This window comes from Podospora pseudopauciseta, chromosome 4 (genome assembly GCF_035222475.1).
Source record: "Podospora pseudopauciseta strain CBS 411.78 chromosome 4, whole genome shotgun sequence".
Taxonomy (NCBI): domain Eukaryota; kingdom Fungi; phylum Ascomycota; class Sordariomycetes; order Sordariales; family Podosporaceae; genus Podospora; species Podospora pseudopauciseta.
In genome coordinates, this window is record NC_085894.1 from 2,932,465 (window position 1) to 2,957,577 (window position 25,113).

A 25,113-nucleotide genomic window follows, 5' to 3' on the forward strand; every position below is an offset into this window, starting at 1 on the left:
ATTCGGACTCTAGTCTCATTAAATGTCATCGTCTTAACACTAGTGTCCGCTTTCCGCGCGGGCGGGTAGCCGTTGAGCTCCCCAACGACAAGGCAAAGAGGTAAGCACTGATGCAGAGAATGCTGACACAGTCAGCAGTTTAACTTGGACTTCTAGCTCCTCCGCCAAGATCCATCATCACTCATTGGGGGGGGGGAAAGTGTGGTATTTTAACAATTTTGTTGATTCTTCAAAATGTGAGAAGACTTGGACTTGCAATCCAAAATCCTGATAAGAGGCTACAAGAAAAGAGCAACGTAGAAGTCGCTGCTACAAAAACGCTGCGGGCAAGCACCTGCTTTCCTCCCAGAAAACACCTCAAAAAGCAGAGAGTCCCTCCCAACCAGCCTGGCCCTGACGAATGCTGTCCCTGATATCCCCAAGTCCCTGAACCCCGTGAAAATGCCGATCAATTCGTTGCGTATGGGATGCCGACCCCTCCTGAGAGTGGTGGCCTTTTCCCACCACGCCAGTACTGGCATAGTTGTACCGATAATCTGTTGTTGTGTGGTGATTGTTGTTTTTTATGTTGGCGGTTGCGTATATATGTGTTGTGTATATCCTTTGCCTTGAGGCGTCCCTCTCTTGTACCCCTATTTTCCCTTGCCCTTGGTGTCCAAACAATCTCCAAGCGAAACAAAAAATCCATGCTTATTGCTGTGGACCATAACCAGGCGAGCCAGGCATGGACAGTGGCGTCTTCGGGTACTCGGTGTAGCTACCAGAGTCCGAGCAGGCCGCCGAGTGTTCGAGAGAGTGTGACAGAGGCGGAGTCTGTGTCAGGCACCCATCAGCAACGGTGATCTTCTTGAGAGTTTTTACGGGCCACGATGAAGGTTTTGAAGAGGAGGAAGATGTGGAGGAGGTGCAGTAGCTTGGTTCCGAGAGGCACTCACATTCGGGGTCAGATGCTCAAAGGGAGGAGGGTGGCCTCCGTGCATGGGCATCCCTGGGAAGAAGCCGTTGTTGTAGCTATCCAGGGCTTGCATGGATGGCAGAGAAATGGTGTTTGAGTACTCGGCGAGTGTTACGACTGGATCTTGAGGCATTTGGTGGAAGTTGTAGGGAGTGAACATCTCGTCGCTGGGAGGAGCAGAGTAGCCAGTCTGGTAGTAGGGGCCCACTGGGCTGGTGGATCGATCTCTGTCATCCTCGTAGCTGTGGCTGAAGAGGTACTGATCGTGCTGTCCATAGGATGGAGTTGTGAAGTGAGGAGCGACAACCTGTCTGCCGGTGGCAGGTGGCGATTGCTTCCGTGCCTTGGTCGCTGGGGCGCGCTTCGCAGGCTTGGGTGCTGGGCTTGTCTTCTCACTGCCGGGAGAGGGGGATTCGTCTGATACTCCGGCCTTGCGCTCCAGCTCTTCCATGCGCTTCTTCAACTTCTTGCCTGTACCCAGCTGTTTAGTGTTTGCACTTGGAGTGTCGTCCCATGAGGCTACGTACGATAGTTGCGCTGGGCAATGCGGTTCTGTATCCTCCTCCTCTCGGCAAGGTCTGAGATCTTGGTCCAGTCCTCGTCGGGGTTGGCTGAGGGGCTGAAGGCGCTGCTGGTGCCGTGCGAGAATTGTCTTGCGGGCGCCATTGGGGCCTGCTGGTAATGGGTATATGTGTGGGGGTTGAGCTGGAACATGCTGGCCATGGTGGACGGCGTCTTGTAAAGCCAGGTAAGGTTTGGGATGAGAAGAAGTAAGGTGGTGAGGTGAGGTGAGATGAGAACTGTGTGCCAGATCCGAGAGGATGGGACGAACTATATATCCAAGTTGGTGGGTGCGGCGTCAAACGTCTATCTCTACGTCGGAGGGAGGGGGAGATCAGTCTTTAAGAGCTGGCCCAAGAAGATTCACCAAGTCGAGGTACTCACAAGCCCACATGCAGGGATTACATGGATGGTCTACGGCAAATTGGCTGGTAAGTATCCTTGGACACTCTTGCTGGTTATTCTGCAGCCTGGTTGTGAGGTACCCGCTACAGACCCACCCGCAAGGATTCTTGGGTTCATGGGTCGTCGTGTCTTGGACCGAGGGTGAATATGGGGCCATGCATGGAACTGGGCGTGTTGGTTGTTGAAGATGTACCTGGGTACTTCGAGCATTTCATGACCGTGGAGGTACGTACCCAAAGCCTGGTGTGGTGTTGCACACCCCCTCCTCTCCCCTTCCCTCCATTCCGTCCACTGGGCTGGTACTGAGCTCTGAGGTTGAGGAGAGTAAAGGCTTCATGGGGCAGAGAAGCGCGGTTTGTTCCTAGCCTGATGCTCATCTTGCAACCTAAGGATCCTGGGCCAAACTCGATACCTGAAGAAACACATTCACATGTAGAGAAAAGAGAACCTGGAAGGGAGAAAGAAGAGGTTCAGCGGGGTCGTCCGCATGCCCGCTCCAGTTTACGAGGCACCTCAACAGCTGGGTGGAATGCAACGGGCACCAAAAGAGAAGAAACGGTGGAGTTTGAGCAATCACCCCCCCCCCCGTTTTCAGGCAGCCATGAATCTCTATGTCGTGGGTTGGCGTGGGTAAAATTAGCCCTGATAGCGCATTTAGCCCAGTTGTGGTGGGTGGTGGCTGCAAAGGACCACAAAAGCAGCGTCCAGGGTTATTTTCGGGGGCCTGGCGGTGAGTGGGCCACCAATGACAAGCCAAGTGCCCTGTCCCTTGTCTTCCGAAAATGCTTCCCCTCAAACTCGCGTTCCTATTGGTCAAGATCCCGTCGCCGGTTGGCCCAAGCTCACGTCCCCGGATCTCTCCACCACCGTAGGGCTGGGTTGCTATGCGCTAGTCTCTTTTAGGGCAATCCTAAAGAGAAACAGCCATCTCAGTCAACATCCACCAGTCCTTCCCCGGAGACTTCAGATGTGGCAGTGACAGAAATGTCAAGTGAGGATGATTCAAATCTATCTAGCCTTGTAACTAGGCTCGCAGACTCGGTGGTTCTCTCATGAGTCCCTCGCCGACAACCCGGAGCTTCCTCTCGAACTCATCTCTGGGGGCGGCTTGCAGCCTCATGGTGCAGCTGGAGATCACACTGTCGTTTTGCGGCGCAAACCCTCGGTGACACAGGCCAGCTTCGAGAACAAATCTTGGCCCGTCTGTGCATATGTCGGGCCCGGTGGTTGCGTGATTGGAACCGATTCTCTGGGCCAGTGTCGAAGGGTGGTTTAGTCGATTTCCTTGTTTCTCGACTCTACAAGCTTCCAAGAAATGGCATTCAGTAATGAATTCGCAGGATCTGAGGAGCATCGGGCTAGGTGAGGTGGCCGGTATCGCAGTGTTGCAACTGCTTGTTTTACATTTTACATTCGGAGGGTGAGGTTGATGGCCTCAGCGGGACTCACGTGCTTCCCTGTGCTTGATAAGAGGCAGGCCCAGAAATAGAGTCCTGACAAAGCACCTTGTCGATCAGTGATTGGCTGAGAGGACTGGGGGTAATTGGATTAAGGTTTTGTGTCTGGTGGCCTCTTGGCACATCCAGGTTAGTGGATGTGGCGTCCGTGCAGCCAGTCCTGATCGGCCGAATTCTGCTGCCTGGTTTTGAAGTGTCGATGGTCTCGACGGCAGACGGGTATCATCGTTTCAATCTTGCCCTGGCTCCATCACCAAGCTCTCTCCCGTCGCCCCGCATTCAATCATCGTCGACGATTGATTTTCCTAAAGAGAACTAACCAGGACCCGCATCGACCCCCGCTACAAAGTACTGTACATTAGTGATTTTCCTCTTCGGCCCCCGCGCGTGCGGTCATGATCAGTCAGTCATCGCCCTTTCAACCTTCGTCCTCACAGCCATTTGTTTGAGATCGTGTCCATCGTCCGATCATACTGCTTGGCCACTACGCTGGCCGGCGAGTCCACAACTCTTTTGATCCTTCGTTTTGGACACGCCATCACAACTTGGAAGGCTGTCTGGGTCAAGTTCGGTGCTCCTTTCACCTGCAGTTTTCCATCAAACCGCCTTTACGGAAAATTAAGCGTGGGAGGTCGTTGAAGAGACCCGCTATTTTCTGTGCCATTATCCAATCAGGTTAAATGGCTCGTAAAATCGGGAGCATCCCCTAGCGGCGCAATCTCCCGCTTTTCCCAGAGCCTTGGCTTCACCTTCATCTTGGCATCTGTCTCGATGCCTAACCTTAAACCAGGGCCCTCAGCCTTGTGGTCGCCGAACCCCTATGCAGTTTGGAGTAGTGGCTGGCCAATTGTTTGCAAGGCGACGATTTTCAATGTGATGTTATTCACAATAGGATTCGGCAACTCTCGCTTCAGCTTGCTGACGGGCCTCGAGGTTGACGACTTTGCTTCATCCTTGACGCTAGAGATCACAGGCACCCATATTTCCCTCCGGGAGGAACTCGTCTCTCCCGATATAGCATCACATGGTTCCTTTACCAACGCCCGAGTGACAAGTCAAGCCGATCACCGACTCGACTGCTTCTTGGCCGGCTCCGAGTGTCTAGACATCCTGCTCAGTCCAGATGTGGAACACTTTCCAGAAAGGGAACTCGAGTCCAGACGTTAGGAATTCGGATCAGCCCCGTTGAAGTATCACAGGTCGGCCGCCGACCATTCCGGCTTGCCGATCGTTGCATTTCAATTGTTACTAGCCGTCCCCGCAAGATACCCTCCAACGCCACAGGATGCTTGTTTCAACAGTTCATGAGATGGTTACAGCTTCATGCGGCCCTGTTTCCTGAGGGGAAAATGCAGGCCGGGAACGTACAGAACGCATGCCACAGATGGATATGATTGGAGGGCGCTCGAACCTCATGCTGAAGCTGGGCCACGCGGGAGAGGTAGCAACCCTCATCCACTCGGCCGATTCCTATCGCTAATTTCTCCGGGGACTTGACTATGATTGTGCCTCAGTCGGGGATTACGCAGGGTCTCCTCTAGCGAGTAGTATCTCTTTTGCCTGAAGTATGGTTCTGCGGAGATGCCGTCCAATGCGAGGGCGGTATCGAAGCTACCTACCTATTCTCAGCGACAGCAAACAGATATCAAGCCATTCAGCGAGACATGACTAAACTCAGACAATCTTGAACACATCCATCTGCAACATATGACACTGCAGCTTCAATGATTTTAGCAGATAGCTTCCGAAAGTTCCCAAGATCTATGGCAAATGCTTCAGCGATGCTGTCGTAACATCTCCAGCTAGTGATGAAGAGGCTCTCTGTCTCCTAATGAGCTCAAGAAAATTGGCAGGCACGACACATGCACGGGGTAATTCTGTGCTGACAGGTTACAGATCTCACTCAGGGTGTAGCCGTACGGCGGTGCAAGGGCGCGGTTAGGTCTCTCCACCGGCTTGGAATGGAAGCTCGTAGGGCTAGTAGAGAAAGTATCGTCCGTGTATCATTTTGACCGCTTTTCTGCCGTTTAATACTAAGAAGATACCTTCCCACGTTTCAGCTCGATATATAAAGTGCTGACCGCATCAGGCACCTTCTCACCTGCCCACCAATACCTCCATTCGTCTCGAAAGCCACAGGGGCATCAATCTGTCTGAGGCAAACCTATTTGTTGCGGACGTCTGTTTGGGATGAAGCAGGAGCAACGGTCGAGTCCTTTTTCGGCCAGTCACAACCTCAGATCGGTTGATATATCTCGAGTTGCGGCTGCGGGCAAGAGTCACTGGCATTCTTGGCATTCTCGCAAAGCGATCCCAGGTTTGAGAATTAGCCCAGTTACGTGGCCATCTTCTTATTCTCCTAGGCGACTTACTAACTCGTTGCCTTGGACTATTTTCTTTCTCACCACGATGGGGACCTTCGCACATCATGTCAACGAGCAGCCAATGCCTTCACTTGGATCGTATAAAACCTGGGCATTCCCACCATCTCGACCGGACAGCCTCGTAAACCAGCCTGACAAAACGAGGCGGACTTTTTTTTCTCGGGCGATATCACGGTTACAAGCGAACACGCACGTCACAACAAACGGGGACGGTTCAACCGCCCCCCGCAAGAGATTCACGAGGTCGAACGACCACCAGGGAAGGGTTACATACACCCTTTGTTGCACTAGGCGACTATTAGCGAGCGGACAAGAGCGGGTGTAACATCAACCACTAGGTAGCCCCCAATCTCCAAATCTTGGACTCCGTAGCCCCCGAAATGTGAACTGTTCCTAAAGAAGGACCGAGAGCGATGTCTTCGAGGGACAGGCACAACAATTGGCTGTCGCACAAAGTAGCACTTTGCGCGGGGAGGGGGCTAGCTGCCGTTGGGTTGATTGTTGAAGTGCTTATGTCAGAATCTACTTTGCTGGGTCCGGAGGGGTACGGAGCAATGGGGAAACGTAGTAAGTGGTTTTGCGGCTCCAACAAACACTAGTAGGGGACAAGAAAATCTTACGAACGGACGAACCATATTTGCCGGAGGTCTGTGGGTAGGGGGTGTTTTGGCGATCGCATCACTGATGATAGGCACCTGAATTGTTAGGGTTGCAGTTTGGAGGGGTTGTTTTACGAGTGCTGATATCGGAGACATATATGGTCGGTAGAAACGAGTTGGACTAACCGTTTTGTTCATCAATCCCCACGCCATGGTATCATTGACCTCGTATGTTGACACGACTTCCTACCTGCTACCAACCATCGAAACGACAAAGGATACCTCGAAGCACCAAATCAGGAAAAGTGTACAAAAGAACGCCGGATGACGCGTCCAGAGTTCGTACAGACAAAAGTACTAAGCCATATCGGCATGTTTGAACCTTGGGATGTGGGCTAGATTTGGAATGGGGAGGGAGCTGACATTTTTCGCTAGGGCCGGGGGGGGGTGTTGGTTGGGTTGGTGGAACGGAAACTCGCAGTAGCGCCGTGGGCGCTTCTTCTTGATGGAAGTATGGTTGTTACTGATGGAGGTGGCATGTCTTGAAACTATCAATGGCAGCAAATGCCCGCGCATAGGTTAACTGTCATTGCTTCTGTTAAAGATAGAGGAGTGCCGATCAGTTTCTTAGATGGGAAAATAATAATAGGTAGCTAAGCATGCTTAAGGTAATTGGAACCGCTGGCACTATCTCCCCCCTCACCCCCCCATCATTGCCGGCAACTTCCACATAGATACCTAGTTAGCTACCACCACCAACATCAACTTGAACATACACTACAGGCTTCAATCAACTTCCTGATATCTCTCCGAAGAAAAAAGGGGCATTATGACTCGCTAACATAAAAACCCCTCAAACACCGCCGTCCTAAAACAAGAAATTTCGTTGCCTATCATCAACTGGAATCACCCACTCAAACGAGGCGCTCTTGTTCTTGGGTAAGGGTCGCTCCCCGAAATTAGCCCACTTCACCTCCTGGACTCTGGACCCCACTCAAGTTTGTTCACTAATCATGTGGAGAAAAAAAAAAACGGGAAACGGCCGCCAGGTTCAAACCGGTGGTTCGTGCGCCGACCGTTAACTGTGGATCACCTAGGTCCCACCTTGGATTGGTAGCAGTGCAAAAATCTTGGCGACAAACCCTCCGCAGCTCTCTTATTGCGACAAATCAGAATGCGGGAGGGAAGGTCTGGTTTGGCATGGAGAAGGGTAGTATCCCGCCTTTATGCAGAGACAATGAGAGAGCGATATAAAAATGCGGCTATGTTCGGTAGCTAAATGTCTTAGTATTCATGGAAGGCTACTGGTCACGTTGGGTTTTGGAGAGGGTGGATTTTTTTTGTTTTTTGTTAACCACTGGGTAGGTGAATTCATTAGGGGTGTATCCTGCGGTCTTTAGATCAGGCTAGTGTGTAAGGTCACCGGATCTTGACCATCATTTATCGAATGGTGTTTTCTTGCCCCCAAGTTTCAGGTAAAGATCTTCAACCACCCCCTCGGGGACCATAGCGACTTTCCATCTGCTTTCCAAGTGGTGAAACTTTCTGCAGAAAAATAACAGCTGTGCCGCTGCCATCCCCGGATTGTTGATGCCTAGAGAGATGTGATATGAAATCTGCCCGCTCATGCATGGAAAACACACAAAGTGTTGATATCTTACTGGGAACCACGGAGCATGCATTTTGCTAGAACCAACTCCCGTGATAGGCGGTAAGGCAAACCTCTAGATGGGTGACGTGCCAGCTATTCAGGGGTTCAAGGAGGCCGTGGTGGGTGGTTCGGATAGTTGGGTTTGTCTCTCGTTGACGGTGAAATAGGGGTCTCGACCGGCCGAGGCACGGCGCATCGGCTGATGATCTGCAACAACCAAAGACTTGACACTCGACGCGTCCCTCCTCCCCATTGTGGATAGATGTTGGCGCCCTCGACCGGTTTCGGATTGTTCAACAGACTGGTTCTGGCAGTCAGGGGTAACAACACCCCGTTTCCCGCTCAATGAAAAAGGGGGTTGCGCCACCACAACCATCTCCAGGTCCCAGATCTGCAAAGGTCTTGTTCCCGAAAGGATATGCTTATTGCCTGCAGCGGTTAAGGCTCTCTCGGGGGGTGGGAGGGGTGGGTGAGTGCGTGTCAGCCGGAACCTGCTGCTTGGTGACGGCATCAGTCAGCATCTGCAGGGACTCGACCTCATGCAGATTTAATTGAACCCCAAGAAAGAAGCACAGTTTTCAGCCTTGGGGTTCATGGGGGAAATAGACAATACGAAGAGGAAAGAAGAGGAAGTTCATAGTCCCGGCGGTGAACGTTACCGTAACAAGGCCGAACCACACAGGACAAGACAAGAGGATGACCCGAAGTTTCTGTCGTCCCAGCTTTGGGCGGCCGCTCCAGTTCATCTTGGGCCGAACTGTTGTTTACATGTGAGAGGCTATGCCTTGCTCTGATATATGGTTGGCGGGAAAACGCCACAACCATCCTGTCGGGTGGACAAGACATCGACTTGACCGCAAGGCCATTGCTTCATGCCAGCTCCAACGCCTTGTTGTCAGGTCTAGAAGTCATAACCCATCTCGAAAACAACCTCTGACTACTTGTCAGGCAAGATTTCCGTCGCGGGCCGGCTGTGCCAGAGTAACAGCTCAAAGTTGGTCGGCCCACGAGTCATCCGATGAGTGAATCGAGTTGAATTATGTATTACTGATACATTTCCATACATAGCACCCAACGAAGCCCGTGATGGATGTTGCGGCCGCCGACGCTGCTATTCTTGAGCCTCATCATGTTGGGACCCACCGCTGTCCAGGCACCCGCATCGTCTCTTCGTCTACTACCCAGTGACTGTGGTCCTCCAAAGGCCGTCACTTGACGCTAGTTACCCTACAATTCATTATTCATGTGACTGGAGGAAGCCGTTGAAGTTGGGGAAGACGTGATATGATACTGCAGCAACCCTTCACGGGGACACCCGGCTGCCTGCGTTGACGGAAGGAAATCAAGCCAGACTCAAAGGCGCCACTCCCTTGCCATCCACGAGTAACCGTCGAGAGTTTTAGTTAGAAGGGTGTATCGGTAATGGGATCGGTCAGCAAGACGACAATAACTAGAGTCCTCAACTCGGATTGTCGTCTGATAGACTTTGTTTGATGGGGTCGTCCGCATCAAAAGATACCACCAATCAGAACCTCTCGCTCGTGTGAATGAGCCAGGGCCAGAATCCAGTCCCATGTCCGTTTGGTCAAGCAAAAGAGGGCAAAATAGCCGCTTTCGGTAACCTCACCGCTTTTGAACCACAGCCAAACATGCAGAAACGCCGCAATAACAAAGATAGCCCCACCGTTTTGGGAGATAACAATACCTACTGGAGGCTCCGAATTGCTAAAAGGCTTCGAAAAGATTTGACAAACACAAAATGTTGGAACCTCCCACAGGAAACGCAGATGTCTCAGCACATGAGAATGATGGCCTCATACCGAGGACTTTGATGGCAAGTATGAATAACGGAGGGGAGCATTGGGTTGGGGATGGGCACACACCATCCGTGCAATCAACACCCCACCCCCAAAACCGAGAATGTAGCGGTACCTCGACTGGGAACTGACAGCGGTTGCTCATCATGCCCATGCTCACACCTTCATAGGGCTGGGTGGCTTTGCTTCCTTCTCCACAAAACGAAGCTTGACGTGTAAGCTCTGCACTCCCCCACGACGCGGATGCACTTCCGCAACAAGTGTCTGGCAGCAGTATCAGTATTTGAAATCCACTCCGTGGCTGTTGATACTCCAAGGTGACTGAGTTCTGGCGGCCGAGTGCGGTTTGACTCGCCAGGACAACCGTTCTTCGGCGTTACATTGCTCGCCTGCTCCGCCGACCCAGAAGGCTCCCAGGGTTGATGCCCAGTTTGGGCTGTATTGGCGAACGGCTGGCGATAACAACGACGGAGGCGTCGAGCGCTCAGTAATTTACAGACAGCGAGGTGCAGATCTCGTTTGGACAGCGGAGTTTCCAACTTGATCTGGCATGCTTGATAATGGTTTGGCGGTGTGGAAGAATACCGTGTTCCTCAAACGACTCGGATATTCATGATGGAGGGTGGTGTTACATGAAGAACCGTGCATGAGTTGCATGAGAGGGTTGAGATGAAGTAACCAGTACCGCATTACAGGAACTGGATGCAAGAGGACCTTGCCAACGGGCTGACCTCCAGACAATTTACACATACGCTGAGGATGGATGCCAAGACGTACCTGACTGCCTCCTGTTTAATCCCGTGTTCTAGCGTATCTTGTTGCCATTTCAAATGGAAATCCTCCTGCGTAAGGCTGTTAGCGCAAGCCAGTCGTATATCATTAGTATCATCACGTTCATGCTTACTATCATGAAGAGGCCATATCAAACTTGGTGATGGAATTTGAAATGGGCTGCAATGGGACCTTCTCGAGACCCGTGCAGCTGGTGAATTGATGCCTGGATGCAGGCCCAAATATCCAGTAACGCCCGAGGCGGTCAATGGCATCGGCAGCGTCATTAGAAGGTGGGTGTGCCTGTCTACCGTCGGGCGGTTGTGATGGTGCAGTTGAACTGACCTCTGGGAGCATATCCGGCGCGCAACACCATGCTAAGAGGCTTCCACCACCGAGGAACCGGAGCGCTGGGGCCAATCATATGGCGAGAAAGAACGACTTCTGTGCCTCTCCCGCTTTCCCGTCCTCACAGCTCTCGTACCCGATCCCTCGGAAGGGCGGCGTCAGGCCCTCGCACCTCCCCGTGAAGCAGCACACCAGGACGCAGTTATCACTAATTCCAAGCCATGGACCAAGAACCCTCCTGGTTGCGTTGGTTTTGAGCGCATTTCGTAGTGTGATAGAGCAACAGACTGGCCATCCAGAGCCGGGTATTGCGGTGACTGGAGACCGGTGTTCTTGTTTTGAGTCCCAGAAAGCAAAGAGCTGCATCAATAACTCAAACGCCACGAGAGGGGAGCGCGGCGTCTATTGCGTGGGACAGGATATGAAGTGCCTGTGCAACAGCTTGTGAAACGTGATACCAGGAGAGGGTGTCGTCGGCAGTTCTTGATGGGCCATGGTTCTGGACGGAATAATGCGAGCCTTGGCTGTGGCAACTGGCAATATTCTGGAGCGCCTGAACACATCGCACAAGCGGGCGTTTTTGTGTGACCTTCGTTGAAGGCAAGCGCCGTGAGGGACCGCGTCTACCCCGCCGCTGGTGAACTTGTCCGAATCCCCGATGGCCACGCACCCGGCAGAAAGTCGGCCGAGCACCTAGGGCAGAGTGCTTTCCGTGCCAAAGGGGGTGTTGATGGACAGTCAGGGTAGTCCCGTATCTCGACGAGTCGTAGGGCCGAACAGCTGTCCAGGGTCGTTCGTGGGTAAATTAGCAAGCGAATATCTCGGTGGTACTCGTGAGGATGTTGAACCTGTGACAGAGACAGGGCAGAGCTGTATCAAAGGCCGAGGGTTAGGCGGCTGCTTGGCAACAGCGAGGCTCAGGCGGACCACGGGGCTGGAGCTGCACAGCTCTGGCTCTGTTGATGTCGAGGGGAGATCGCAGACAGAGAAGCGGGCGTCGCATGTCGCAGTGCAGGTTGCAGTCTGCATTGGCGTTTCCCCAGAGGGGCGCAGCATCTTTTGCAATTCCCGCCTGTTCTGGGTGCACCAGCACCAACGTCCACCAAGAAAGAGCGGGATTCCAGCAGAAGGGGCGGAGAGACAGGGGTCCAAGGCCCCCTTGTCCATCGCTGCAGAATGCGGCACGCCCAGTGCCAGCGCCAGCGGGGTGGGGCACGCCAAGGGCCCGCTGCTTCCCGCGTCCCAATGTCTTGGCCCTCGACACCTTTCTTGGGTGTTCTTGGAATCTCCTGAGGTCTTTTTGAAACTTCCCAATCAGGAAAACATATTCGAATCAGGCAAAGTGCGGTTTGACCCCTCGGTCACCAAAAAGGGTCTTGTTCAGAGTTGCCATAACGGACTGTCTGCAAGGGCGCTTTGAAGACCACCAGGGATCACAGCCCGTACCCTCCGAACAACCAAGCAACAATCCAAGCCATCTCCGAATGCGCAATCCTGACGACGACGACCACCACCACCATTTCGGAGTCCTATCCCCGCTGATCACGCACCCTCACGTCAACATGGCTGGCGGGAATTACGTGCACATGGCTGCTGCCCCTCGCCCGGCCCCGCGGCGCCCGCTCTGTCCCGTTTGCCGAGAAAGATGTGATATCAAAGTCACAGCCACCAATCTGATATTCGAGCACCCCGCAGCTACCGGAACCTCTGTGTAACCCCCTCCGAGCCCATCCATGCCATCTTCGCCGTATTCCCCCGCCAGTTGTTATCACCATCACCGCCATCACCACCATCACCATGATGATGTTGGTGATGAATTGCTCCTAGACCGCCAGATGTTTCCATCAGGGAGGGACGGAAGCAGGCGACTAGTTTCCGATGTCAGGGCCCCTTTGCCGATGATTATCATGATGCCCCTCCCCCAAAACAACATTTCGACCAATGTTCCAAAAGTACAAGTTGGCGTCGAGGCTGGTGTTACACATGCACATGAGCAGCCCGGTCTCACAGAATCAGGCTGTTGGGTCCCAAGGGCGCACACGCGGCATGGAGTTTTGCAACCGTTATCTCCAGATTGACTGGCACTCTCGCTCCAAGGGCCCATGTGCTACGGCTTTGTGATCCGAAGCGGACCTTTCTCCGAACACTTGTCCTACACCTCTTCTCCCTTCTTGGTCCTTCACGCTCCCATTGCTCCCCTTGGGTATGGTGGTGACGCCACGTGCGGACTACTCGGACTTGAACAACTGGAATAGAAGCTCCGCTCCCACCTCGGAGTAAGTTGACACGGAGACTTGTCGGATTCCGCTGGATTCGTGCTTTATGACTTGATCTGGCAGCGCGAGCTGGAAACATGAGGCTGGACATCACGAGGAGAACAACATTTTATATATCCTCAGAGATGGACTTTTAACAAAAATGAGGTAAGAATCCCATATATCTATCTATCTATCTGATGATAACGTAAGACCCAACGCAGTGGAACGCCAACCCCAAGTTTTCTCACAGTCAGAACCCAATCTTATCTTGATCTCCCCCTCAGCTCAGCTGGAGAAGGCAAAGCAGAAATGATTTGGGGGCAGAACGTCAAAGTCGGAATGGGGGTAAGGTAAGGTGTGCAACGGTGTAGTTCGGTCGGAAAAGCGGCTGAAGGAAGAGGAGGAGAAGCCCCCAAATTCGCCGATGGATCGCAGGTTCGCAGCCCCCCAACCGTAACAGTGTAACCAAATGGACACAACGTCCTTCCGTGCACCTACTCTGAGCTCCCAAGCATCCTGTTCGCTGGCTCGCAACTTGTTCTCCCAGGGCTGTCTCGTTCGTCCGCTCGCTGTCAAGATGTTGTTTTCCATGACAGTCTCGGAAGTTATGACCAAGTTTTCGGGTACATCAACAGCATTACATCACAACTTGCTCTCTCAGCTTCAATCTGCAGTGACCCAGGCCACGAGAACTGAGAACTGGCCCGCTGGAGGGCACGACACAGGGCTGAGTCGCTGTTGTGGTAGGTAGGGAGTTTTTGATCCCGCATGGGTTTACGGAGAAAGAGAGATAAAAGTGCTGGCAGTAAGGAGCCTGCAGGTTAATATATGCGGTGTTACTGCCCACCGTTTTGTTGCTCTTTGGTTTCCCGGGAGTGGGTGATTATAGTCTTGTGACAGGCTCAGTGGGGGATGTAACCAACCCAGCTTGATGGGCAGACAGAGACGGTTCGGTTCGAGTTGAGTCACGGCGTCCCTTGTGGAGGAATGGGCAAATGTCAAGTTGCGGTGAGGCGGGCGTTTTGGCGATGGGGTTTGGGGACTGGATGAGGCTGTGTGGAGAAGCGAGGAGAGCCGCGTGATGAGGTTCTTACGAAGCAGTTTGGGAAGGCTTGGTAAGTTGGCATTTGGGGAGTGTCGTAAAGGTCGGGAATGCTAGATGGCTGTGGTGTTTTGACGCGGGGTTGGGGTTGTGTAACTAGATTGGCGGAATGAGTCCGTGACCAGGCTCGAGATGACAACGGCATTGCTTTAGAGATTCGGGCAAGGAAGGTTAAGCAACGCAGGGTCTCGGACTGGTTGGAGGGTGCTTTGCAGGAGGAAACGTTACTTGCTTGTGGGGATGGTGCTGAAAATAGGGAGTTAATTTGAGTAAGGCTGCTGTTGGGAGTATAGTTGCTCTGTTAAGAAAGTGCATAAGGGGGCCAAGTTCGGTGAGGCCACACAAGCTTGTGGTATGAATTCTATCAAGAAAGCAAGAAGACAAAGACCGTTTTATCCCACGACACAAGATTGACGAGCAGGTAAGGTGCCGGAGGAACCATTATATTATATTCAGGCGACCTTGTATTCTACGCTCTAGCTCGCACTTTCATAAGTCATCACGTCTTGAATGATGTTGATGTATGAAGTCGGTGCCGTAAGCTTACGACAAGCGTTCTGAGCCCCTGAGCCCCTGATATGGCACCTGGCTCTGAGGAGCGCGTCATCAAGTTGAAGACATGGCATACTTCCCTAAGTTAAGTCGAGTGGTTGGAAGTAATGTATCTCAGTTATGTATCTATTCTTTAATCTCTCCATGATCCATTCTCTGTGTTTGTGAATATTGCTCTTTCTACCGCTTGCGAGACTTACGATCATTTGAGCTCAGAAGTGATAGTGGACTTCAGTACCATGCTCACTCGATCCTATCATCTGGAGCTTCACCTAGCTCCCATTTTGTGTCAGTCCCCCCTTTAACACTATCCAGTTCCCTATATCCAGAACCTACACTCATTTCCACATATTTGTTCTCAACCTCGCGAGCATGATGTTGTCCTCCAACTCCCGGTTTAATATCTTCCTCAATAATGTCAAGCCTAGATGATACCTCCAATTCCCTATACTCAGAATCTTCACTCACTTCTGAGTGTGTTGGAACCACATCCATTTCCTTAGCCTGCGCTTCGGTATCGAGCTTAATTCTAGGCGAAGCCTGACCAGATATCTCCTATATCGAGCTTCCGTCAGTTGCCCGCGCTGATCTCCAGTCTAGTTCGGGTTATTCATCTAGGTCCATATCCCAAATTTGCTAGCGCTTGAGTTTTGAGATATGCTCTTGTTTGCTGTCGTGACGATTTGAAGATTTGAAGTGAGACTAGGAAGGGGATGAGAAGTACCCCGGCTGCGGAACCCAGAATGGCGCTTGTCAATTGTGATGTGTTTAAACTTGAGCCCGCAGGCTCAACAGTCAGGTCAGGTGGGCCGGTGCTCTCTTTGTTGGTAGAATCCGGGCTAGCTGCAGTGGTAATGGGTGCGGTGGCTGTATTTGCTGGCCTTGAGGTGGCTGTCACGAAACGGATGCAACAGCTGTAAGCTGTGGCTGGCCAGGGCTGTGTGGATGGGGTCGATTGACAGTATCGGAAGTAGTCTCTGAATATATGCTGCAAAGATTTCTCTGTGGTTCCGGGATCGAACTCAAAGGTGCACGAGTCGCATTTGGAATAGTAAAGTTGATAGAGAGTGCTCAAATCGGAAGTGCACAATCGATCTCCCCCAATGTTAAGTGCTGGAATGCGGTTTCTATGAAGCGTGAATGTTAGATAATACTCGATGGAGATACTTAGAGGCCGAGTCTTTGCATACCACAAACTGCCCAGCATTCCGGTGAGAGTAGATTCGGAATCTCTGAGTTGATGTGTGGTGAAATCATTTTCTCCCGCGGCCTTCATGATGGGCAATGATCTTTGTCAGGGGGTGCACTCTTGGCCATAGCTTCCTTACTGGAGTATTTAGCAAAGTGCAAGGACTGCAGAGACAACTGAGATGATGGGAACAGATTTTTGATCCCAACATAATAATGCCATTGAGTCTGGGATTTGTCATACACTGTCATCTGATGTGGTCTGGTTAGGCACCTATTTAGGGAAGTTTGAGGTCACAATCGCAATAGCAACGACGCTCAGCATGTACTCTTTATATTAACATTGTGGTGGTGGGAAATATCACGTCTCTTCTGCCTCGCTATCTCCCGTACCATCTCTCTAAACTTTGCGCAGCTTCGTTTCGAACCAGCCTAGCTAGATGAATTCTTTAGCTGCCTATAACCGGGTCCCCGCTCATCTCAACGAACTTGCTTTCGCTTTTATCAGGAGCTCGCCTCTTCCCCCTGGCTGGCTTGGGGTTTTCTTGTCTTCGATCTTGTCCATAAATCACCTCTAACTCTTCATATCCAGACCTTTCACTCAGTTCGGCGCGTGGAAACATCACCTCCATCTCGCAAACCCCCGGTTCAATATCCATCTCGATTCTAGGTGCCGGGGGGTCGTCTAATTCGTTGATAGAGATTCCATTCAGTTTCTGTGTCCCTTGTGATTCTATTTCGTTCAAAGCCTGTTCTTTCTTGCTGAGCTGTGATGCTCGTCGACGGTAGCCTGCCAGCTTCCAACACGCCAGTGCAGCCAGCAACAGAACAAAAACGGTTCCGGCACCAGATATTATTCCTATGAGTTGCAGGGAGGAAAGATGACCGCTACCAAGATCTTGGTTGTCTCTCCCTTGATGGTTGTCGATCTGTTCATTATCAACAGCGTGAGTAGGGGGGTTGTCTTCACTTGTTGTTTTCCAGTCAGAGGTCGTTGCTGTTGTTGATGTAGCAGGGTACGTGATGGTGCTCAAAGCTGTCTCGGTCGGTAATTGAACAATGAATGGGGGCGAGTCGAGTAGTGGCTGGGAAAGATTGCAGTACTTCAATGATTCATCAAAGATTGCCTTCAGTCCCGGATCGGGATTATTTAGGTTGTATTGGAAAGCTGTTCCAGCCCAGCAACCATCGGCTGAACAATATGTGCAGGCTCCGACGTTACAGTATATTCTGTCTTGGCCCAAAACACAAATATGACATTGTTTGTAATGGAACTCAAACTGAGTGGTTGAGTTGCACAGTTCAGGAGTGTTTCTGTTTTTTCGAACGAGCTCATGGGCAGTGTCTGGTTGATTTCAGTCGGATAAATACATTGAAGAGAATGATACAGAGAGGTAACCAAATACGTACCGCATTCTTTCCAGCAAGATGTAGGGAATATCGCGTGGATATCAGGGTCGAGTCCGCGACTCATTTTGAGGGCGACACAGAGGTGTACCACTCAATTTTCAACCGCCGAGATGTCCTTAGAAGAATCTAATGGGGATTTTATAGCTTGACATGGAAGAAGCTGAGAATCTAGAGTAGGTAGTGAGTTCATGTATAAGTACTTTGCAGCTGAATAAGGCAGCGTCTTCGTAGCAAGGCTCCCAGGCTGCCACTAAAACAGCGAGGGTGATACTGCACGTCAAGCGGGACAGATGGGGGCCAAACCAACGACCACGAACCGTTTAGACATCTGGGAACAGATACTGTCTCAAAAAGTTAGTTCATGCAAGTACGTAAGGTAGGTAACAACCAACCTGGCGACCAAGGGCTGGCATATCCACCACTGAATGTTGTAGATAGGCCAACGTCTCTACCTAGATTTGCAGAGGCCGAGTCTTGACTGTTTGAGTAAGTTCAAGCCAATGAAGCCTCTGAACGCAATTCTTAAGGCCCTACCTGATCCAAAACTCACACTAGAAGAGGTCCTTTGTGCCCTGATGCTGACCGCACCATAAAACAGGAATACCCCCTTTCCCACTCTCCTCTCCCCCTTTTCCACCTCTCCTTTCCCCCCCAAACCACCAGCTCAACAAGATATCTTAACCTTTCAGCCACATCAAGTCACACTTCAAATGCCTGCTGACCTCCATTTCAACGGGTGCACCAGTCGAGGCAGTCCCAATCAGGGAAAAAAAGAAAAAGCCTGGGTGTAAGTCAGGTTCTGGTGGAGTCCTAGGCCCACAGTGGGCCCGGCCCAAAAAAAGCCACCAAAAGAGACTGGAACACATACAACACCAGGGATTCCCCAGTGGTCACCCACCTGAGTACTAATCTGGCGATCAGCTGCTTGACTCGGGCAGAGCGGACGGGATGCCGTATTTTCAGCTGTCTATGGTCGTATGTGCTTGTGCTCATCAGATTCCTCAACTATATAGCAACATTGTACTGTTGTCTCCCCACCCAACACCCCTCCGCCACACATTAAGATGACATCCTCTCCCTCTTTTTACACCCTCTCTGTCTCAGTAGAATGTGTCTGACTATCGTATCCCCTTGCCACAAATACCCAGTGTGCCGACTGACCGAGCATCAGACTCATACCACACACCCTCGACACGCGGGTCTCCTTCTAGCTATGAGCCTGATCCATCTCCCGGCGTGAACAGCGCGGGGTTGGTAAGAAAGTTGCCAGTGACACCCTCGAACGCGCTGTTGCTGGTGCTCTTTTGGTTCGGCGGCCAAAGTACAGCCTACCGTGTGTAAGAAGCACGGCGACGTCAGTTAGTGAGCCGGCCACGGCGTTGGTTTGAGGAGTTGGCTTGTTTTGGGCTTCAGAGGATTGTGGGGTACTGCCTGGTCGAAGGGCTAGAAGTCATGAGTCCCTTACCTATATCCGGGCATGTAGGTTGAGGTAGGCAGGGGTGTAGTGGTCTGATGTACCCTAGCTTGCAACCTTTGGGAACAAAAACGTGTAGTATTTGTGAGTGAAATACCTTTCATGAATATTTATCTTCTGATGCCGTAGAGACACTACACACTCATAGCCATCAAAATCCAAAGCTAGCTCTAAAAAGCTCTTCCTGGCTTTCTATGCCCTCATACTCCAGCCCCTATATTAACAAATAAAGAAAATGTATATAACTGAAAAAGAAAAAAGAAAACCAAAACGTGATGGTATCTGGCTGCAGCACAATATAACAACAATTGAAAAGAAATCCCCCCTGCCCATATGTCCAATAACTCCCCACCTTCATCTACCCCACCTCTTTAACCTCTCTAAGAATATCGTATCTTCGGCCACCTCCACCCCCCCACCTGCCACCACTTCTTCACCTTCTTATTCTCATACCCCTCCTCCCTAACATTATGCCTCCCCACCACCGTCAAGAAAACCTGATCCAGCGTCGTGGGGCTGACACTGTAGTGCTCCACCCCCAACAGATCCCTATTCTCCTCCAGCAACACCACCAGCCTCCCCACGGCCGAGTTCTGACTCAGATCCCCTCCCGTCCTGGGGTCCTTCTCTCCGGACACAACCGCCGAGGCGGGAACCTTGAACCTCATCTGTCCGTGGTATGTCTTCTCTTCCACCTCCGCCCCCTCGCCAAACTGCTCAACGACCCATTGTCTAATCTTCAGAATCTGAGACTCAGGCGTGTGAGGCGCCCCCTTGCAGACAAGGTGCACATGGATGAGATCCCCAAACTTGTTCCGGAGATGTTCAATGCTTCCCATGGCGAGCATCCTCTTGGCGAGGATCCCCGCCCTCCCGGCTAGAGCGTCCGCTTCCTCCATCGAGTGGGTCGTCAACAAAATCGAACGGCCCGGGACGGTGGCAGCAAGGGTGCGCCACATGATTCTCTTCGCGGCGGCGTCAAGACCGGAGGAGGGCTCATCGAGGAGGATGACAGAGGGGTTACCCATGAGAGCAATACCAAGAGACAGCTTGCGCTTGTTACCACCTGACAAAGCGTGGGCTTGGCGGTCGCGGAAGAGTTGCAGGCCTACTGCGTCGATGACGGCAGAGACTTGAGCGTCGATGTCGCTGATGCCACGGACGCGAGCGTAGAAGCGGAGGTGCTCGGCTACCGTCATTTGGTCGATGGCGTCGAATTGAGGGCAGACGCCGAGGTGGCGGCGGGCGGCGGAGAGTTGCTGCGTTACCGAGGCGTCTTCGACAAAGACGTCGCCGCCGGAAGCACCGCCGGAGGGTTTGATGTCACCGCGGATGACGGAGATGGTGGTGGATTTACCTGCTCCGTTGGGGCCAAGGAGAGCAAAGACTTCGCCGTGGGGGACACCAAAGGTGACATTGTCGACCGCGGTGTTGGAGCCGAAGGACTTGGTGAGGTTGATGACACGGAGGCCGTCGGTGATCTTGGTGTTACCACCGGTGGCCGAGGACTTGACACGGACGAGTTCGTTGGCGACTTCTTCATCCGACATGGCGGCTGCTTCATCGGGGTTGGCGGCCTTGGGCTTGGAACGGAAGAGGAGCTTGCGGAGGCTGAACCCAGCGCTGCCACCGTCTGCCCAGACGAGGATGAGGAAGAGGACAATAATCTGGATGACGAGGTAGAGGATAGGACCGCCGTATTGAAGGATACCGCCGGGGTAAGAGGCCAGGGCATCACCATCGCAGGCTGTAGAGAACAGGTTCATGGCGAGGAACAGCGCACGAGTGAGCGATATGATCGGTGCCAATACTGCCAGAGCAAAGTGGACAATGATCAACAGCTTGTCGACCTGTTGAACCGGTGCATAAGTGATAACCGACATGTAACCAAACAGGTAGACAATGAACATCACGAGCTGGCCAGCGGCGGTAAAGGCGTAGGCTGACAGCTGGTTGGCGCTGAAGAGCGAGATATTGTATGCCAACAGAATCGAAGCCAGACCATACAGAACGAAGATCAGGAACACATAGCCAAGGTGATACCAAAGGCTATTGGCGAGAGCTGCCCACAAGATGATGCTCAGGACGGCGCCAGCGATGACGATGATAAAGTCGAAACCGGTGTAGGCGAGCCACAAGGGAAGAGGTCTAACACCGTTGGAGTACTGAAGGCCGCGGACGTTTCTTCGTCTCTCAAGATTCGGATAAAGGGCAAAGAAGCCAGGGTAGGCGCATAAAGCCAAGCCGACATACACCAAGACCTGAAGAGAGTTTCCGGTGCTGGGAGTGAAAGGGCGGTCGAAGACGGTGTAGGAAGAGGCAATGCTCGAGTTGGTCAGGAGCATGTTCATGATCCATTGGCCAAACCAGGCGTTGATCACCTCAGGACCGTTACCCTTGTACGCGAGAGTTGGAGGAGTGTTGTCGTCACCAAGCCAGATAGCGGTAGGCGTGATATTCTTGCGGAACTGAAGCACCGCATTGTTGAACTCATCAAGAGTGTCAACCAAGGTAATGTTGTTGAAAAGATCCATCGGGTTGTTTTGTCTCTTGACAATGATACCATCGCTGCTTCCAGTGCTGCCATTACCTTCCAAGCCCTGTGACGCCATGAAGATTGGGGCCAACAGATTGATCAACGTAGACTGCGAGAACTTGTCCGAAGGCCCAGCAACCATCCAAAAGTCAAAGTCACTGCCAAAGATATTCACAGCCTCCTGGCGAGACGACAGCTCGTCCGCGCTGCACCCAGCAGGCTCTTGACCCTTCACAAACAACATAACTAACCCAGCCGCAGCAACCGGAATGATAAAAGCAGCAATCGAAGGGAACCAATTCCCTTTGAAAACCGTGCACCTCTTCAAAAACAACACCCAAGTCTGCTTCAAGAACCCAATCGGCTTCCCATCCATCAACTCCAGCCCGTTACCCTTCACAGGTGTCTTGACATCACCAACCGGCACAGTCTCCGACTTCTCATCTTCCGTCGAGCTCAAGACACCCCTATTCTCAATCGGCACCCCACCGCCCTCAGCCTGAACCTCCTCCGCAAGCTGCAAAAACACATCCTCAATCGTGGGCCCAGAAAACCGATAATCCGTAATCCCTGCCGCTTCGAGCTCCTTGATCGTCTTGGCCGCCAAAGCCGAAGTAGCCGCGACATAAGCCGCCTCTTCCTGGGTGGCCTTCTTGGTAACACCCTCCACCTCCGGAAGCAGCGGGATGAGCTTGTTGTTGTTGATATGAATCCTGTAGCCGCCACCCTTGCGATCCTTGAGCTCAACCGATGTGCCACTTGCGCGGAGGTTGCCCTTGGACATGACAGCGATGTAATCAGCCAGCAAATCAGCTTCATCCAAGAAGTGCGTCGTCAGAATCATGGTGCGCCTTCCACGCTCGGCAAGGAGAATATCCCATATTTTCCTGCGAGACAGAGGGTCCAAACCGGAAGAGACTTCATCCACGCAGCAGACGGCGCTGCCACCAGTAAGCATCATTCCGAGTTGCAACTTGCGTTTCTGACCACCGGACAGAGTTTTTGACTGGGCCTTGATCTTTTGTTCGAGATCGACTCCGATGACAAGCTGGCGAATTTCTTCCTTTGAGGCGTGGTTCTTGGGCGACTTGAGCCGGTTGAAGATGCGGATGTGTTCCTCAACAGTGAGCTCGTCCCAGAGCACGTTCTTCTGAGGAGCGATACCGAGACCGCCGGTGCCGTCAATGGTGATCTTTCCGCTGGTGGCCTTGTTGATACCAGCGATGGTGTCGAGAGTTGTAGACTTGCCACTGCCGTTGGCGCCGAGAAGGGCGACGATCTGGCCGCGACTGACCGAGAGGGAGAGCTTGTTGACTGCGACGACTGGCGGCTTGGGCTTGGAGATGAACGAGAACAGGCGTCGCAGAGGGCCGGGGTTGTAGACCTTGGTGAACTCTTCCAGCTGAACCGCGCAGTCGGGACCGAGATCGCCCCTGTTCTTGTCTCCAATGACGATGTTCCTCCCACTCGAAGAGGTACCATGAAGCCATCTTTCCACCATGGCGCCCAGAAAAGGGTAAACGATGATCTGAACCGCGAGAAAGATAAACAGCACAATACCGGGAACATTCCAGGGACTATCCGGCGCCGTCTTCAACAAATCCGTCGAAATCTGCTTCTCCTGAAACCTCGCCATCAGCGTGATAAAGTAAGTAAAGTTGCAAGGCGCAAACAGCAAGCTCAAGGCAACCACCGGCCCCGTCCCCGGCCTGGTGATAACCTGAGCAATAACTGCCAGCAAAATCGCCATAATCGTCACCGACACTCCGCTCAACTGCGACTTCTTGAAGAAACTCGCCCCCAGCACCGAAAACGACGCCAGTGCCAACCCCGACAGGATGAAGAAGAACAACACAACCAAAATGCTCGTGTTGCTAAACACCCCCCTCCCTAAAATGATACAACTGATGACCCACCCCGGCAAATACAGCAGCGAAAACGCAATATGGTACGAGAAGATCCTCGCCGCCTGCGCCTGCCACCTTCTGGGGGTAGCCATCATCGCCTCCACAAGCGTACTCATCCCCGTCTCCCTCTCCGTCGCAATAAAACCCGTCATCTGATACACCACCCCGATCAACGCAGCAATAAACGTCACCCCCAAAAAGTTGATAATCGCGCTCTGGTAAAACACCCTAATCCTCTCCGCCCTCTCCTCCGTCGTCTGGCTGGTAAACTGATACTCCTCCACATCCTCAGGCAACTCATTCCCCCGACCAGAGTTCCCCCTAGAAATAACCTCATCCACCGCCCGCTGAAGCGGCAGCATGTAAATCTGCCCATCATTCCTATCACTCTCAGCATTGATCCTAAATTGCCCCAGCGCACTGTCGAGACTGATGGTGTAATTCCACAGCCCGTTCCCATCCCCCTCCTCCGGACTCCCCTTGAAGCTCACAGCCGCGAAACACTCCGTCACGCCCCTCAAACTGCTCCGGCATATCCCGTCGACATCTTCGTCCCTCTCCAAAATGGTAATATTCTTCCCCGCTCGTTTAGCAACCCCAGCCAGCTCATCAATCACACGCTCAATTTCTCCCCCCGTGTGGCCGTTATTAACAAAAATAACATTCGGCCTCCCCGTCGAGGCCTCGAGAGCATTCTGGAAAGATCGGATCGGGCGCGCAGGGGAGATGCCAAAGACTGCGCTGGGGACGAATAAATTCCGTGCGAACGAGAGGAAGGACACCAAAATGATGGGGAGAACAAACGCCTGGACGACGGTAGCCAACGGATGGCGGCCGAGGAGGATGAGCCAGTTTTTGCGGGTGAGGGTCCAGGTTTGGCGGAGGAGCGCCATTGCGGCGGCGGCGATGGACACGCCCTCTAAAAAGAGAAGAACTTGTGTTCAACGGTCGGCCAGTTCGGTCGGTGATTGTCGTGAACCGTTTACTACTGTCGAACTGTCTCGGCTTGCGCCGCGCGCTACAGCATGCACACGTCCCGGGAGTCTGGTCGCGCGTTAAACTCAATTGAAGAATTGCGCGCGCGGGGAAAAGTGAAACGTTGACTTGACAATCCCGCCGGTTCTGTCTATCAAAACTGTCACCTGAAGAAAACAAATAAAAGAACGTCGATCTCGATCAAATTAATAGAACGAAAGAGATAAAAATTCCAACAACAAGCCTCGGCGCATCGCCCACCCTTTAACAAAGAAGGGGGGGGGGGCATCATCTCGAATATGTACGAGCGGAATACGCAAGCAAACACCTTTGGAATCCGAACCCGACTGACGTCCCATTCCCATCCCTGAAAGCTGGAAGCCTTGTAAACCACTTGGGGCTTAGACTCCTTGGCTGGCACCTTACGAGCCACGCTAAACAGCCTTGGCTGAACCCCACGTTTTTTAATTCTCTCTCCCGATCGGGATTTGGAAAGATCTCTCGGTGACATTGATTTAACCATAAAACGGCTTTGTTTGCGTCATCAATAGATTAGACAGTAGAATGCCAGCAGGAAACACTTCATGAGCTGAAATGCCCTCGACAGCTTCGAAACAGCTTGCTGGAAATGAGTGCTCCTGAAGGGTTATCTCAACCAAGAACTTTCATCGTTACACGATCTCTGTGCGCGCCAAGCCACACACCCCGATCGCATCTCCCTTTTTTGTCATCTCCAAGACCCAAGACTTCGATAAGCCCTTGG

The 25,113-nt window shown here is 52.3% G+C and overlaps 4 protein-coding genes across 4 annotated transcripts; all 4 read right to left on the reverse strand.

Annotated features, from left to right (window-relative positions):
* Window positions 1–170: 170 nt before the first annotated feature.
* Window positions 171–1,678, reverse strand: QC763_407250 (uncharacterized protein; the record flags this gene model as incomplete). The annotated part of the gene is made up of 3 exons (XM_062912361.1): window positions 171–813; window positions 936–1,426; window positions 1,483–1,678. 3 exons carry the CDS (start codon window positions 1,676–1,678, stop codon window positions 691–693), a joined length of 810 nt encoding a protein of 269 aa, XP_062766018.1. The 3' UTR covers window positions 171–690.
* Window positions 1,679–1,786: 108 nt separating this feature from the next.
* On the reverse strand, window positions 1,787–2,334 carry QC763_0068850 (uncharacterized protein; the record flags this gene model as incomplete). The annotated part of the gene is made up of 2 exons (XM_062905950.1): window positions 2,155–2,334; window positions 1,787–1,822 (listed from the first exon to the last, which is right to left on the reverse strand). The coding sequence occupies exons 1-2, from the start codon at window positions 2,296–2,298 to the stop codon at window positions 1,787–1,789; spliced, it is 180 nt and encodes a 59-aa protein (XP_062766019.1). The 5' UTR covers window positions 2,299–2,334.
* Window positions 2,335–16,367: 14,033 nt separating this feature from the next.
* On the reverse strand, window positions 16,368–17,823 carry QC763_407241 (uncharacterized protein). The gene is made up of 2 exons (XM_062912360.1): window positions 17,459–17,823; window positions 16,368–17,393 (listed from the first exon to the last, which is right to left on the reverse strand). The coding sequence occupies exons 1-2, from the start codon at window positions 17,520–17,522 to the stop codon at window positions 16,498–16,500; spliced, it is 960 nt and encodes a 319-aa protein (XP_062766020.1). The 5' UTR covers window positions 17,523–17,823; the 3' UTR covers window positions 16,368–16,497.
* A 1,489-nt stretch (window positions 17,824–19,312) lies between these two features.
* QC763_407230 (uncharacterized protein) lies at window positions 19,313–24,268 on the reverse strand (the record flags this gene model as incomplete). The annotated part of the gene is made up of 1 exon (XM_062912359.1): window positions 19,313–24,268. One exon carries the CDS (start codon window positions 24,266–24,268, stop codon window positions 19,313–19,315), a length of 4,956 nt encoding a protein of 1,651 aa, XP_062766021.1.
* Between the last annotated feature and the right edge of the window lie 845 nt (window positions 24,269–25,113).